The sequence below is a fragment of the Podospora pseudoanserina genome (genome assembly GCF_035222485.1).
Source record: "Podospora pseudoanserina strain CBS 124.78 chromosome 7 map unlocalized CBS124.78p_7, whole genome shotgun sequence".
In the NCBI taxonomy this organism is placed as follows: Eukaryota; Fungi; Ascomycota; class Sordariomycetes; order Sordariales; family Podosporaceae; genus Podospora; species Podospora pseudoanserina.
In genome coordinates, this window is record NW_026946671.1 from 13,999 (window position 1) to 29,910 (window position 15,912).

Consider the following 15,912-nt stretch of genomic DNA (forward strand, 5'->3'; position numbering starts at 1 on the left):
AAAAGGTACGATCTCGCAGAAAAACAAAATTAATATTGATTTTCAGATTCCAACTTGTCATTGAATTTTCCGCGTATTTGATAGCTAGCTTATAATAATTGATAGGTTGTCTATGCCTGTCACGAGCTCACACTCCCAAGCTTGCTTTGGGGAGCTTGTCGGACATTCGACGTAGGTGTTGACGTCACCACAAGGGTCGCCCCTGCTTCCAACAAACGTCACTCACTCCGGGCGGGTAGCTGCAAGGCTTCGGAAAATCATCTGGGGAAAACAGCTGCAACTAAATTTGGCTCGGATTCAGGGGAGAAGCAAAGCAGCAAGGGACTTTTGTGAATAGCATCGTGTCTCTGTATTCTTTATATGCAATGCAATAGAGACAACAATCAAGCAACGTCCCTAGTAATCGTCTAAACGCACCGCTTGCTCCATAGAAAACCCAACAATGCTATACATAATACAATACACACGTGGCGCTTCTTCTGCAAAACCAATATTCCCCCTTTTCCCAGCCCGCTTGCCATATCAGAACTCACTTTGCTAACTCGCCCGCACCGTTTCCCAAAGCAAACACCCAGCAATATCCTACCAACCACAAGAACTTTAACAAGCAATACAAGAAGGCGCCTTTCAACCTTCTCCCCCCGGTTACTGCATCGTCTTCAGGAACCCATCTAAATCGAAACTCTCCTCGTACTGGCTGTTGTCCCACAGCTCGCCCAGCCCATCCAACCATGCTGCCCTCTTGCCCGGCTGCCGTACCTCGCCAGTCTCCACATCCACCATGTCTTCCTCCCTGCCTTCCAGCGTTTCTTTAGGTTTGTCCGTTATCAGACTGGGGCCAGAGTCGCCCAGATTGAACAGGTCCAAAATCTGATCCGTGTCCATGGTTGCGAGCCCTGCGTTTTGTTGATTAACCACGGTGCTGGCCACGTCGATCTTGAAGCGCTGCAGGCTGAGGATCTTCTCTTCCAGAGTGCCGCGAGTGATGAGCCGGTACACGTTGACCACCTTCTTCTGACCGATACGATGGGCGCGATCCATGGCCTGGAGATCCTTTTGAGGATTCCAGTCGTGCTCGACGAAAATGACCGTGTCGGCACCCGTCAGGTTCAACCCCAGACCACCGACGCTGGTGGTGAGAAGTAGTACGTCATAGGAGGGGTCGCTATTGAACTTGTTGACAATGTCTTGGCGACGGTTCGCTTCGACTGAACCGTCCAGTCGGAGATATTGTGTCGAGGGAAGCATGCCCTTGAGCACCGTGTTCTGCACCATGTCCAGCATTTCTTTCATCTGACAGAAAATCAGAGCACGGTGAGGCTTGATCGGCGTGTACAGCGGGTCGCTCGACTCCTGCCCTTCGACACCAATCCCACACTCCACCAAAAGATCTCGGAGCGCTGTCAGTTTTGGTGCGTGCGCCGGATCCTCCAGGCTTGTGCCCTGCCTGGCCAGGAACTTCTGCGTGTCGTCATAGGCCCTGTGGCCTGGTTTCATGACAAGGGCCGGCGAGTTGCAGAGCTTGCGCATGTATTGCAACGCCTGGAAGATGTGCTGTTTGGCCTCCTTGTCATCCCGCCCAGCCTCCTCCGTAATCGTCTTGGCTTCCTTCTTGGTAAAATCCTCAAACAGTTTGAGCTGGAGGTCGCTGAGGTCGCAGTAGTAGTTTTGCAGAATCTTGGGTGGCAGGTCGTTGAGCACCTCCTCCTTGAGACGACGCAGCAGGAAGGGAAGGACTTGCTTGTGAAGAGCTTCGATGGCCAATGCACCGGCTTCTTGCTCCTTGGACGAGGCCTTGCTGTTGCGACTGTTTGCAATAGGCTTTGCAAACCGGTCCTGGAACACCTTTTCGGCACCGAGGAAGCCGGGCATGAGGAAGTCAAACAAGGACCACAGCTCCAGCACGTTGTTCTGAATGGGTGTGCCGGTCAAGATGAGCCGGTGGTTGCTGGCGAGCCGCTTGACAGCCATCGAAAGCTTGGACTTGGGGTTCTTGATGAGATGACCTTCATCAAGCACCACATAGTTCCAGTTATACTTTTCAATGATTTCGATATCATTGCGGCAAACATCGTATGAGGTGATGACAATGTCCGTCTCGTCCAGAGTGTCTTTCATGGCCTTACGTTCCGCGGGGGGTCCAACATAGGCCGTGACGCTGAGGAACGGGGCGTAAGCCTTGATCTCTTGCTGCCAATGCCCCGATAGCGTAGGCGGGCAGACGATCAAAGACGGAAGCCTCCGGACATCAGGGGAACCCGTCTTGGCATACTCCTCAGCACGGTTGTGGTGATCGCTGGCTACGATGCAGATAGTTTGCAGCGTTTTACCAAGACCCATGTCATCGCAGAGAATGCCGTGAAGGTGATACTTGTTGAGGAAGTGCAGCCAGTTGACACCCTCCTGCTGGTACGACCGCAGCTCCGCCTTGATGGCAACGGGGATCCGAAAAGGTTCCACCTTCTTCGGGTCAAGTAGCTGACCGATGAAAGTCCGCTCTCTGTCACGGCCCTTGAGCAGCTCCTCTGAGAGTCCGGGAGGGTCGGGGATACCCGCCTCAAGCGGCACCAACTTGACCAGCGTGGCAAAGGATGTGGTGGCGATCAGTCTGATCTCGTTGTCTGAATCGCTCATGCGGCCCAGCACAGGCACGATGAGGAAAATGACATAGGGAAGGATCCTGTCGCCCATGACAGCGATCAAGTGATAGATGACTTCGATAGCACCCTGTCGGAAGTTGAGGTCTAGTGGGTTGTTGATAGATGGCAAAACCTTCTCTACCAGAGTCGTCATGCCTTCGATAGTGATGACACTGCAGATGGTCGCCATGCATTTGGCGGCCATGTACCTGAATACGGATAAGTCTGAGTGCAGCGCCTTGATGACCAGAGGCACCTGCTGCATAACAAAAGGATGAAGGCCCGGGTGTAGTGTTGGCACCATGGTCCGGATGACAGACATGGCATCGACGATCTCTTGGCCAAAGGTGCTCTCTGGATCTCTTGCCTCTGCCGGGAGGGAGCCGGTGAAGGCTCTCACCAAGGGCTCTTCCATAAACGTCTGCAGGCTCGGAACGCGGGCTAGGAGATCAGGACCAAAGGAATGGGAAAGCAACTCCAGCGCTTCCTTAGCGCCGCGACGAGTGATGCGAGCTGCCTTGGCCTCCCGTGCAAATTTTGCGGCATCGACGTGGTCGACGCGGTCTTCTTCCTTCTGCATCGACAGAATGACATTTGTCTTGTGCGCATGGATGGGAAACTCGGGCGTCTCGGCGACTTCGACACAGGAGAACTTGACCAGATTTGCAACCACCTTGTCTGCCGGTCCTCTCCTTCCAGATTCGGTGAAAAGCTGCACCAGTTGCGCAATGGTGGCTGCTGACCTCCCTTGAAGTTCTGGGTTTTCCTCCGTCTTGATGCTGTCCATAATTGCCTTGATCAGCGGACTCGGCTTCTTCGGAAGAACACGGATGGCGACAAGAGCACAAGCGGCAGCGGCCTTGATGCGTGCATCGCGGGCCTCCTTGGCAGATTTCGCTTCCTGGATCGCAGCAACTGTGACATCGCGAGACTCGAGAAGCTGAGGGAGGGCGATGAGCCTCTGGCCAGGCGCCATTGCTTTCTTGAGTCTTTCGAAATCATCAGTGACAACCTTGTCAGCATTGGCAATAGAGAAAGCGCCAGGCCCGGCCTCGGGGTCACCCTGCACAACGACGGCGAGGCTGGGCAGCTTGTTGCTGTGCACTTTTCCGTGGTCGCGGAAGAGATTGAGGAGTTGTTGTGTTTGCGATCGCACGCGATGCACATAGCTGACTAGATCGCGGTAATGTGCCGGGCGCTCCTGGTCGATGATCTTCTGTAACGGCTCGACGAAGCGAGCAGCCATCTCTTTGTTGGCACAATTCGACGCGTACTCATGAACGACCATGGCAGCAGCAAGCTGGGTTGAAGCAAATGGAGATAACAGGCTCTGCGTGATGGCAGCATCATACGAGCCCAGACTAGAGGGAGGCAGCATTGACATAAGCAGTCCCATCGCCTTGGCCGCAGAGACGCGGGATCGGACCAGCACGTCCATGCCGACTAGATCAACATCGCCTTGCATCATGTGGCCGTCAACATCGTGAGTCTGTGTGGTGGGAGGAGCATCGTCCACCTTGGTCGACTTCCTACGACGCTTCGGGGCCCTTTCTGCACCCTCGGGGGGCGACGACCTTCTGGTACTGGGAGCGGGGATGCCGCTCATGGAATACGTCCCGCCAGATGGCTTGAGGAAAAGTGTCGCGTTCATGGGAAGGGGGTGTCGTGGAACACCAATGGGGTGCATCGTGAGGAGCATGAGTGCGTCCACATGAGCTGCAAACTCGTCGGCGAGGACGGTAGGATTCTGTCCGAGGTTGCGGACGAGTGCATTCCACAACTCAAGCGACATGCGAAGAGCCTCTGCATCCCTTTCAACAAGAATATTCTGGAAAATGAGACGTAGGATCCTGCCGGTGAGCCAGCCTTGAGAAGTCTCCTTGCCCAAGTCCACAAAGGTCATCAGCGCCTTGAGCACAGCGAGGCGCACAGAGGTGATGGTGTGGCGGAGGAAGGGGTAGAGTCTAGGAACAAGAGTGGTGAAAGATCTCTCTTCATCCTGCGATGCCGAGAGCTTCATCGCTTCCAGGACTTCTGGGAAGCTGCAAAGAGTAGCAAGCAGATCCATAATCTTGCCGGTAGACGCGCTGAGATCATCGCCCAGGTTGGAGAGACTCTCCCAGACTATGTCGATGAGGCTGTCCAGTGCCTGTGGGCGCATGGCCACGAACTCCTTGGCCATGGGAATCAATGTCGCCGCGCTGGCCGAACGAACATCGTCATCCATGTCGCCGAGGCCCTTCATGACAGAGCGGATGACACCGTCAATCATGTCCCCATCTTGAAGCAAGAGGTCCTTGCGAACAGCAACAACATATCTCAGGCCGACCATGCCACCATGGCAGATGGCCCAGAGGAGATTCTGCTCCGACTGCTGCAGCCCCTCCTGCATCACCATTCGGTAGAGTAGTCGGTATATGGCGTACACAGACTGCGAGCTGACATGGCGAAGGACGGAACCGAGAGTTTGACCCACAGTTTCTCGAATCGGAGCCACGGACGTGTCGGAACTGTAGTCAGTAAATTTGTCGAGCATGAGTACGCAGCAGAGCCTGCATGCGAGGTCGTCCAGCCACTGTCCATTCAGCCTGGTGTTCTCTTTGATCGACAGACCTCTGCGCCTCCCTGCGCCAGCACCATGTACTCTCACCAACTCCCTTAACCCCATCGCAGCTCCATGACGAGTCTCCCACTGCGGGTCAAACAAGTCAACTTTGAGAAAGTCGCAAAGTCGCTCAAAGGGCCACTCGCTCCCTTCCATGGCATCATCGACCTCGAGCTCCGACTTGATGGGCAACAAAGGACCTTTGAACTCCGAAACGACCTTGCTGTCCTCGTCCACGTCGGCCGGTCGATCGAGGCTGAAATACTGGGACATTTTACCGCTCTTTTTGGAGTCGGCGTCAGTCATAGACACATCGTCGCCGAAACCATCGGAACCTGCGGTTGTCGTGCGGCGGATAGAAAGGTCTCCAAAGCCGGCCTTGCCTTGCGCAGCCTTCTGGGCCTCTCTTTTTCGCTTCCTCTTGAGAACGTTGAGTTGGCGTGAGCTGAGTTTACCCTCTTCGGGGTTCTGGCTCTGGCTATCAGTCGCCATAGCGTCCTGCTGCCCGGAGCCGTTGGTGCTGCCAGCTCCCTGAGGTGTCGCAGGGCTGCCGACATGGTCGCTGGCAACGGCCATCTCTTCGTCTTCGACGACTCGGCCAAGAAGACCAAGTCTGCCAGTAAGTGTCTTCTTGAGATGGGCCAGCCGTTTTTGTGGATCCAATGCCGCAAGGGCATAGTCGACGGGGCCGCCTCTCAGCAAAGGCCGGCCATACTTTACAATCTTGGACATGTCAAGTGCCTCGAGGGTGTAGAACTCCTCCTGATCAAGGACAGAGTCCTTGACTTCCTCCTTCTTGACAAAGCCATTTTCGGCAGCGGATTCTGTTGAAATACCTTCATCGGCGGCATTCGGTTCATATAGTGGTGCATGTTCAAGGATTCTGCCAAGGGCTTTGGCAGCAGTACTCCGGGTCTCCCAGTCCTTGTGGCGCAGGTAAGGGACGACTCTGGAGAGAAGGTTGAATAATTCGTCAGGGTGGTGTTTTTGCCAGTCGGCAAGCTGGTTGACAGCAGTATCCCTGATCAATCGGGTGCTGCCCGTTTCGAGGATCCTGTGGCAATGGTGTCAGTGAACAAACCGATCACAAAGAAACAACAGACACGGCATGGCAGGCAACACAGGGACGTTGCCCCGTAGCGCAGCAGCGCATGTTGTGTAAGTGCCATGTGCTGAAGCAGGCAAATGATGTGCAGGGTTACTCACGTAACGAGCCGGTCAAGCCTGTCATGAGTGTTAGTAAGACTGAGCAGGTTTGAGATGAGATGAGAGAAGAGCAGTGGATAATACTCACCGAGACGCCATTCTTGTTTCATATCAACGAGGACAGTATATTGGGTTATTCGATGCGAATCATGGCACTGCGTCCTTCTCGTCAGCATGGTGTTCTGGCGCCTGTTTTTTCGAGATCGACGGTGACAGTGAAGGTGCGATGCAAGTAACCAGGCTGCTGCAGGCTGCATCCCCAAGACCCGTGCAAAACACGGACTGTGATTCGCTGGCCAACATCAGGGCGGATGCTTGATTGCAGCTGGTGGGGTGGTGGTGCAAGGGGCCCAAGGCGAGGCGCGCTGCCCGACGAGATCACAGATCTCTCCGATGGGACCGGGACAAACCAACCCGATTTGCATCATGAACGAACGGTTTTGCCAGATCGCTCGACGACGACAACACAGCACATCACAAAAATGTGACAGTCATCCAATGATATGCATCGAGTGCTTGGGTCAAGGGTAGAGAAGAGACAAATAAATGAACAAAAAAAGAAAAAGAAGAAAAGAAAAGTGACATGGGGGGTCGGGATCTGACATACCTGAGACTGCACTTGAGAATAGCCTCAAAAAAAAAAAAAGTCGAATGTCGAAATGGTCGGGGTCCGCAGAGTCCGCAGAGTTAAAGTCAAACTTTCTCTTGTGGCAGAAAATGGGAATGGGGCACAATGTGCTTAATATGCTGGCATCAAAAAAAAAGCCAAGGTGAGCCTCTCGGTGACAGGTGAGGGCCGGCGTCGGGCCAATCAGAGGCGGAGATGTGTCAGGCTTGGGCTCAGTGTGACCTGGGGAGCGACGAGTGCAGTGGAAAGGTCGGGTGGAGGGCAGCTGGCTGGTCTATAAAGAATATTGGTTTAAATTTATAGACAGCGGGCTCTCCCAACGCTCCTTCCCGGACGGCTTGCAAAATTAGCGTGGTTCTGGACACCCTTGTCCATGCGCGCCCCCCCAAATCCCGTGCCCACCTGGACCACACCCCCTGCCCTGCCTTCATCATTTTCGCGACTTGCTTCTTTCCACCGAACCTCAGCATTTCAGCTGGCAGCAGCAGCAGCAGCCCTCTTCCCTTTTGCTTCTTTTCTTTTTGGTCTCCCGTCGTCCATCGCCTGCATCATTGATGAAGAAGAAGACATGAACTTCCGGTGCACCTAACCTACCTTTGCTTTCCTTTGCCTTTTTGATAGGCGCAGCAACCATCCTTCCTACTCTGTACCTTATTTATTAGCAGGCATTCTCAGCCACTGACGACGTACGAAGACGGCATTCTCGTCAGAAATGATTTCCCTGCCAAAAAATAAAGAACGCCAGAAATCAAAACGTGGGAACTGGAAACCTGTCCTGTCCAACCCAACCCACGGAACCTTTTTTTTGAATCAACAGCCGGAGACTGGAGATGGTGTCCTCAGACCATGACGACAACGTTCCATATGTGTGTGGGCAACAGGTACAGGTAGGCGCCCTGGGGGACATGGAAAGGCTGGATGCAGCAGGCACATCGCATTCGTGCCGTCCCGTTTGTGCTGTGTAGTCGTTGGCGTTCCATACCGTACACAGCAGGTTTCGGTCATGATTGAAGTTTCCAAAAACGACAACGATGAAGATGGAAGTTTTGTCCCCAGATCCCCTTCCTGTACGCTGTCTGCCATAACAAAGTCCAATGCATCTGTAACGGCCAACGGACTCGCTCGGGACGGTCTTAGCTTGCACTTCAGTCGAGCGTTTCCATCAGGCTGGCGGTCCAATATGGGCATTAAGGTTCAGCCTGTGGCCTCCTCGCATCAATGTCCGAGGGAAAATCCAGTGCCACTTGTACCCATTCCAACGAGCCACGCTGGGTTGCCCATGAGACAAGCGATAGACGATGCATGGGTGATCAATAACGGGTGTCTCTAGAGAGGGCCCCTTCTTTCTTCCGTTGCACCCAGCCAACACCCCGCCAAATATGTCAACCGTATTCTGTTATGTCATTGCTGTCTATGCCTCGGAAGCAAACAAGCACGAGAACAAGGTTCGTTTGATGTCTTCGGGGTTCCAACGCACGTAGACGCTGCAGGCAGCAAATCAGGACACCAAACGACAACAAAGAAAAATTGAGAGCCACCAACAGAGCCGAAAACTTCAAAGCTTCCAGACCAGATCACACAATGCTGGCTGCCGCCTTGTGCCATATGGAAGCCTGTTGGAAGGTCACGTGCTGTTCCGCCAAGGGTTGGTTCAAGCTTCTTTTGGAAGAAGCACGCACCACCCGCCCACTGTGGGCGCGCGACACACCGAGCAGGACGCGTTGGGAAAGGTCCCCTCATTCGACAGCTGTTTCGTCCCTCATCGCGAAACCCAAATGACGCCGACAGCAACACGGCGCTATCTCAAGACAGTATCTTTTGTTTGTTGCACTCGATTGATTTCAGAAGAATAGTGGCCATATCTTCTCTTTTTTTTTCTGACTCGGCTGTCGAGTCGACAGCACCAGAGACAAGATGCATATCAAACAGATTATTATCCAGGGCTTCAAGAGGTGCGACAACTCTTCTCAACGCGTCGCCGTTGCAATAAAACTAACTTGGACGTGTCTCACAGCTACAAGGAACAAACCGTCATCGAACCTTTCTCTCCAAAGACCAATGTCATTGTTGGGCGCAATGGCTCTGGCAAGAGTAACTTCTTCGCTGCGATCCGATTCGTTCTCAGCGATGCCTACACCAACATGAGCCGCGAAGAGCGGCAGGCTCTGCTGCACGAAGGATCAGGCTCTGCGGTCATGTCGGCCTATGTCGAGATCATCTTCGACAACACCGACAAGCGTTTCAGCGAACCGGGCGACGAGGTGGTGATCCGGCGGACGATTGCCCTCAAGAAGGACGAATATTCCGTTGATCGAAAGGTCCAGACCCGCGCAGATGTGTTGAAGATTCTCGAGACGGCCGGTTTCGCCAAGGAAAACCCATTCTACATTGTACCCCAGGGTCGCATCGCGGCCATCACCAACATGAAGGAGTCCGAGAGGCTCAACCTTCTAAAGGAAATAGCGGGTACCAACACCTATGACGACCGGAGGATACAGTCGCTCAAGATCATGGCCGAAACCAACAGCAAGCGTGACAAGATTGACGAGACCCTGGTGTACATAAAGGAACGACTTAGGGAGTTGGAGGAAGAAAAGGACGAGCTTCGTGACTTTCAGGACAAGGACAGGGAACGCAGGTGTCTCGAGTATGCCCACTGGCATCGTCTGCAAAAGACCAATGCTGAGACTCTTGAGCAAGTGGAGGAAGCCAGGCAAGGGGGGGCAGGGGCCTCTACGAAAGATCGCGCCCAACTCCGAAAGACGGAGAAGGAGATTGCTGTTCTGGACCAGAAGGCCCACGAACTCAGACAAGCTCTGGAGTACCTCACTATCGAACGGCGCCAACTGGATGACGACCGCAAGGACGCGGCTAGGGCGCGTGCCAAGGCCGAGCTGAAGACCAAGCATTTGGACGAGAGCAGGCATGTCCGCGAACAAACACGACAAAGGCAGGAAGCCGAGCTTCAGGAGGTCAGGCAAAAGATTCAACAAGCCGAAGCAGAGCTCGTCAGAGTGCAGCCCGAATACGAGAAGCTGAAGGCTGAAGAGGCTGAGATCAAGACTCAAAGAGACTCTGTTGCTGCTGGGCGAAAACGACTCCTTGTCAAACAGACCAGAAGCAGTCAGTTCAAGAACAAGGCGGAACGCGATGCATATCTTCGCAATGAAATCCAGGAGGCGACATCATCTCTCGGTCTCCAAAAAGCGAACGCCATGGACGCGAGGGAGCAAGTTCAGCAAGTGGAAAGTTCAATTGCGCAGCTTGAACAGTCCATTCAGCATATCAGGGCCAGAATGGAAAGCTATGGAGGCAACCGCACTGCTCTTTTTGAGAAATTGACCAAGGCGCAGGAGGCCAGGGAACAGCTTGAAGAGGAACGAAAGCGGCTTCGTCGTGAGGATGACCGACTCAGCTCGCAGATCAGCAGCACCAGGATGGACAGAGACCAAGCAGAATCGCATCTCTCACATGCTATGGATTCGGCGACGTCCAAGGGTCTTGCCACTATTCGAAGACTTAAGCAGGAGAAGAATATTCCCGGCGCTTACGGGACGCTGGCAGAGTTGATGAATGTGCCGATGGATGCCTACAAGCTGCCAGTGGAACAGGTCGCAGGAAACAGCCTGTTTCACTACATCGTGGATAACCAGGCCACAGCGACGATGCTGTCTGATCACCTGTACAAGAATTACGGCGGTAGACTTACCTTTGTGCCCCTCGAACAGATTCGCCCAAGGCAGGTTAAGATGCCGAGGGCGTCCGACGCCCAGCCCCTCATCAGCAAGATTGAGTTCGACCCATTATATGAGAAAGCATTCCAGCAAGTATTTGGCCGGACCATCATCTGCCCAAGTCTGGCTATCGCTTCTCAGTACTCACGCTCACACGGCCTTGACGCCATCACTCCCGAAGGCGACACAACCAACAAGAGGGGTGCAATGACGGGTGGTTATGTCGATGCCAGGAGATCACGTCTGGACGCGGTTCAAAAGGTCAGCAAACTGCGTGAGATCTACGAGGCACAGTTGGCAGATGCTGCCAAAATTAGAAAGGAGATCGAGGTGATAGATCAGAAGGTCACGGCAGCAAGGGGCGAGGAAACCAAGATTCAGCAACAAATGCGCCGCTTCGACCAGGACTATGACCCTCTCAAGGGCGAGCTTCAGAGCAAAAATTCGCAGCTTGAACGCCAGCGGGCTCATCACGAGTCTGCATTGTCACACTTGGCCGAAGTGGAGAAGAACATGAAGGAGTTGGACGATTCCATTCTGGCATCGCAAAACGAATTGGCCCAGGACTTTAAGAAGACCCTGTCAGCGAGTGAGGAGCAAGAGCTCGAGCGCCTAGGCAATGAGTTGAGCGCTCTGCAGAAGGAGTTCAAGGCGATCAGCACAAAGCGGATTGATCTTGAAGGTCGCAAAAAGTCTCTTGAGCAGGAGCTGAACACCCATCTCCGACCTCAGGAAGATCAACTTCGAAGTCAGGCTTTCGAGGCCACGACGGCAGGTGGTACTGAAAGCTTCAAAGACGCTCAGAAGGAACTCAAGAAGGCTCAAAAGCTGGCGGCGGAGGCGGAGGCGTCTTTGAAGGAGAACGAGCAGCAGACGGAGCAGACAATCAGTGAGCTGACCCAGGTAGAAACTCAAAAGGCGCAAAAGGAACAGGAGCTTCAGGAACTGCAAAGGCGTATTGAGCAATACCAGAAGAAGATGGAGAAGGCTATTCAGACGAGGGCTCGCCTCATCAGCCAGGCTGCTGAGTATGCCAAGAATATTAGAGATTTGGGTATTCTGCCTGAGGAAGCTTTTGGCAAGTATGAGAAGATGAAATCCGAGCAGGTAAGCAACCGAGTATGTTGGGGTGAGTTGATTGGAACGCTAGCTGACATGTCTCCAAACAGATCGAAACCAGACTTGCCAAGGTCAACCAAGCCCTCAAGAAGTACAAGCACATCAACAAGAAGGCCTTTGATCAGTACAACAGCTTTACCACACAGCGAGACAACTTGCTGAAGCGCCGGAAAGAACTTGATACCTCGCAGGCCTCTATTGAGACGCTCATTGAGCATCTTGATCAGGAGAAGGACGAGGCCATTGAGCGTACCTTCAAGCAGGTGTCGAAGGAATTCTCCACCATCTTTGAGAAACTTGTTCCAGCTGGTCACGGACGTCTTGTCATTCAACGCAAGGCGGACCGTGCCAAGAACAGAGCTGCGAATAATGACTCGGATGAGGAGGGTGTCAGTGGGGTTGAGAGCTATACTGGCGTTGGCATCAGTGTGTCTTTTAACTCGAAGGTCATGGACGAGCAGCAGAAGATTCAGCAGCTCAGTGGTGGTCAGAAGAGTGAGATTTCTCTCGGCATTTCAATCTGACATGTGTATGTATGACTAACCAAGGAATTTATAGGTTTGTGCGCTCTATGCTTGATTTTCGCCCTCCAAGCGGCAGAGTCCAGCCCGTTTGTCATCTTTGACGAGGTCGACGCCAACCTCGACGCACAGTACCGTACGGCAGTGGCCAGTCTCTTGCAGTCGATTTCGGAGGAGCAAAAGACGCAGTTTATCTGCACGACTTTCAGGCCGGAGATTGTGCATGTTGCTGACAAGTGCTACGGTGTGACGTTTCACAACAAGACGAGCACGATTGACTGTGTGAGGACGGAGGATGCGCTCAACTTTGTTGATGGGCAGAAGAAGTAGGTAGGTAGGTAGATAGTGTGTGGGAAGGAAATATGTGACATGGTTGTATGTTTGTTTATGTGTTTAGGAGGGAATAAAAGGGTTGGCGTTGGTTTTGTGTTTGATGGTATAAGGTGGGTGTGTGGTCCATATCCAAGGGTATGGTATGGCTATGTGTTTTGCTGGCTTTGAAGCGAGGCGAGTGAGGATGTCTAGCTATTCGGGACATGGTTTACAATACAATGGTTATTTGCTGCTACTCAAGGCCAGTGTTGATGATGGTCATTCATTCAATTAGCATTTTGGTTCTCTGTTCGGTCGATAGGTACCTAGTTCAAGGGAAACGGAAGGTGATCTTGGATGCTCAGAGAAAAGACATTCTCAGGGGCAAAGGAGCAGACTGACACCTCCCCCCCTTCTTTTCGGCAGGCAGCTGTGCTTGGGAGCTTTGACACAGAGGCTTCTAGAAGCTACCCCACCATGATGTTGGTTAACGAGCGACGACTGCGGGGCTGTGAAACCTGTCCCAAGTTCCCAAGCAGTTGGATCAACATCCCATTCCCTTATCAACTGTTTGTTTTCAAGAGGCAACTCTTTTTACTTTCTTCCACTTATCTCCCAAACCATAGTCGAACAAAATCACAGCAACCATGCCTGTAGACTACAGCAAGTGGGTAAGTTACTTTCATCGTATCTATCCCCCAACCACCTCTCCCCAACCAGAGCCAACTATTGACCAACTATGACTGATTAGGACGCCCTCGAGCTCTCGGACGACTCCGACATCGAAGTGCACCCCAACGTCGACAAGCGCTCCTTCATCCGCGCAAAGCAGAACCAGATCCACCAGCAGCGCCAAGAGCGCAAGCTCCATATCGAGCAGTACAAGTACGAGCGCATCGTCAACAATGGGCTCATCTCGCGCATCTCGGGCTTGCTTTCGGCCCTCCAGTCCCATGCTGACGAGGCCAAGACCAAAAACCCGGCCGAGGTTGCCTTCAGGGCGGTGATGGAGTCGGCTGCGGGGTTGGATCCGAAGGATGACATGCCGCCTCCACGGCCGGAGGCGCTGCAGGCGGCTGTTGGGGGGGAGCCGCTGCCGAGTTATACCAAGATGATGGCTACGTTGCTTGATCAGGTGAATAAGGCTTTGGATGAGAGGGGGGTGGGACAGGAGGGGAGGTATGAGGGGATGGTGGGGGAGATTGGGGAGCATTTGAAAAAGGTGGAGGATTTGCAGGGGGAGTTGGAGAAGAAACTGGCGGAGTTGGAACGGGAGGAGGCGAGGAAGATTACTAGTGAGGGGATTCATACTGGTTTTGACTCGACGCATATCAATAAATCGAGTGGGGGGTCGAAGGCGGAGGGCGGGGGGGGTAAAGAGAGTGGGAAGGTGGAGTTGTTGAATCCGAATTATACGCCTCCTGAGGCGTTGCCTGCGCCGAGTGAGAAGGAGGAAGGGGGGGACGATGACGACGAGGAGGTTACGGCTTCGCCGGCGGCGGTCAAGTTTGCGAATATCAAGTCGAGTGATTATAGAGAGTCACATGCTTGGTTGAGCAGTCATCCGGAGATTTTGACGGAGAAGGAGACGGATGGGATTTTGGTCATGGCGTTTGATGCGCAGCTGGAGAACAGGTCTGATTACGCGCGGAACTGTGTTCATCAGGCGTTGCTTATTCAGTACTGTCGGGCGTTGGGCAGGGATGGGGTTGCGTTGTTCTTCAAGCGGATTACTACTCCCGGACACAAGGCTCAGGAGGTCTTTTACAAGGATGTGCAGGATACGTATATGAAGATCAAGAACAGGTCGAGGGAGATTAACCTGCAGAGGGCGAAGGATGAGGCGGAGGGGAAGGGGGAGGGGGTGGAGCAGATTCAGCTTCATGCGGTTGATCCGGGGACTGTGATTAACATCAGGATCCCGCCGAAGGATAGCGAGGATTTGGATGTACAAGTTGGACGGGCGATTTTTGAGAGCTTCACGCTCGAGATGCAGAAGGCGCTGGAGACGGGGAGTTTGGAGGAGGTTAATAAGGTGTTGGGGAAGATGAGTGTTGAGGATGCGGAGGAGGTTGTTGGGAAGCTGAGTGAGGTGAGTTATTCCAGAGTATTTGATGTGGGTTGGGAATGGTTGCTAACGTGTGAATAGTCTGGTTGTTTGAGTGTTGAGGAGGAGGTCATTGATGCTACGACTGAGGAGGGCAAGCAGAAGATTAAGAAGCTGGAGCAGGAGGTTAAGGAGCAGGAGAAGGAGGGGCAGGAGAAGGAGGGGCAGGAGAAGGAGGGGCAGGAGGCCAAGTATGCTGATGATCCGGAGTGAAGGGGGGCTTGTAAGATTGGGCATTGGTTAGGTCTGTGTAATACATGCAAATGATAAGTATGAATGAATTTTCTTGAAAATGGCTTGTACGCTTGGTTATGATGTCGTCGGCACCCTGATGATTGCTGCGTATGTCATGTGCCCGGCTACTACCGTAATGGCTGAGAAATTCTCGGACGTGACCATACTATGGACGAGGAAATAGAGAATGCTATTTTGAACAGGCCTTTTGATATGTTAGGTTGGCGTATAAATCTCGTCTAGGTGGTCTACAGAAGGCTTGTTAGATATGTTGGTGTGATTGGAATGCCTCTCTATTCCGATAATAGGTCTCTTCACGGTTTTCCAACCCCTTATCATCGCCTTCAGGGGTTTTTATTTATTCTAGCAGTCTGCCTCTTCTTGTCTAGGACACGCTGCCTTATAGCTCAATCTTGGACGAAAAATGTCTGTCCCTACAAAGTGTCGACAACCTTCACGTACCTACTCAACTTAGCTGGGCTTTCCTTAAACGTACGTACCTTCCAGTTGAGAAATCATATCCTTGTGGTATAAATACGACCAACAGCTTCGCTCTCGAAATTCCGACCCTTCCTTTTACAACAACACCTACACCCAGTGTCAAGGGCGCTCCTATTCCCAGGAGCCCAGTGGCCTTCCGGTCAAACTCTTCTACGTGGACCTTCTCATATCATTCTCCTAAACAGATTCCGTATTCCTCACATTCTTCCAACAAGATCACGAATCCCTTGTTTCCTGGCCAGGTCAATGCTGAGTGTCCTCTAGGATTTCCTTTTCTTTCAGAAACGCATACCCAATCGATCGATC

The 15,912-nt window shown here is 52.9% G+C and overlaps 3 protein-coding genes across 3 annotated transcripts; 2 read left to right on the forward strand and 1 right to left on the reverse strand.

The window, feature by feature from the left end:
• Nucleotides 1–645: 645 nt before the first annotated feature.
• MOT1 (TATA-binding protein-associated factor mot1) lies at nt 646–7,346 on the reverse strand (the record flags this gene model as incomplete). The annotated part of the gene is made up of 3 exons (XM_062950318.1): nt 6,539–7,346; nt 6,451–6,468; nt 646–6,298 (listed from the first exon to the last, which is right to left on the reverse strand). The coding sequence occupies exons 1-3, from the start codon at nt 6,547–6,549 to the stop codon at nt 646–648; spliced, it is 5,682 nt and encodes a 1,893-aa protein (XP_062796318.1). The 5' UTR covers nt 6,550–7,346.
• Nucleotides 7,347–7,429: 83 nt separating this feature from the next.
• On the forward strand, nt 7,430–12,782 carry SMC3 (Structural maintenance of chromosomes protein 3; the record flags this gene model as incomplete). Its single annotated transcript, XM_062950319.1, has 4 exons — nt 7,430–9,030; nt 9,093–11,919; nt 11,982–12,426; nt 12,490–12,782. Exons 1-4 carry the CDS (start codon nt 8,993–8,995, stop codon nt 12,780–12,782), a joined length of 3,603 nt encoding a protein of 1,200 aa, XP_062796319.1. The 5' UTR covers nt 7,430–8,992.
• A 629-nt stretch (nt 12,783–13,411) lies between these two features.
• Nucleotides 13,412–15,092, forward strand: CDC37 (hsp90 co-chaperone Cdc37; the record flags this gene model as incomplete). The annotated part of the gene is made up of 3 exons (XM_062950320.1): nt 13,412–13,435; nt 13,516–14,856; nt 14,914–15,092. The coding sequence occupies 3 exons, from the start codon at nt 13,412–13,414 to the stop codon at nt 15,082–15,084; spliced, it is 1,536 nt and encodes a 511-aa protein (XP_062796320.1). The 3' UTR covers nt 15,085–15,092.
• Between the last annotated feature and the right edge of the window lie 820 nt (nt 15,093–15,912).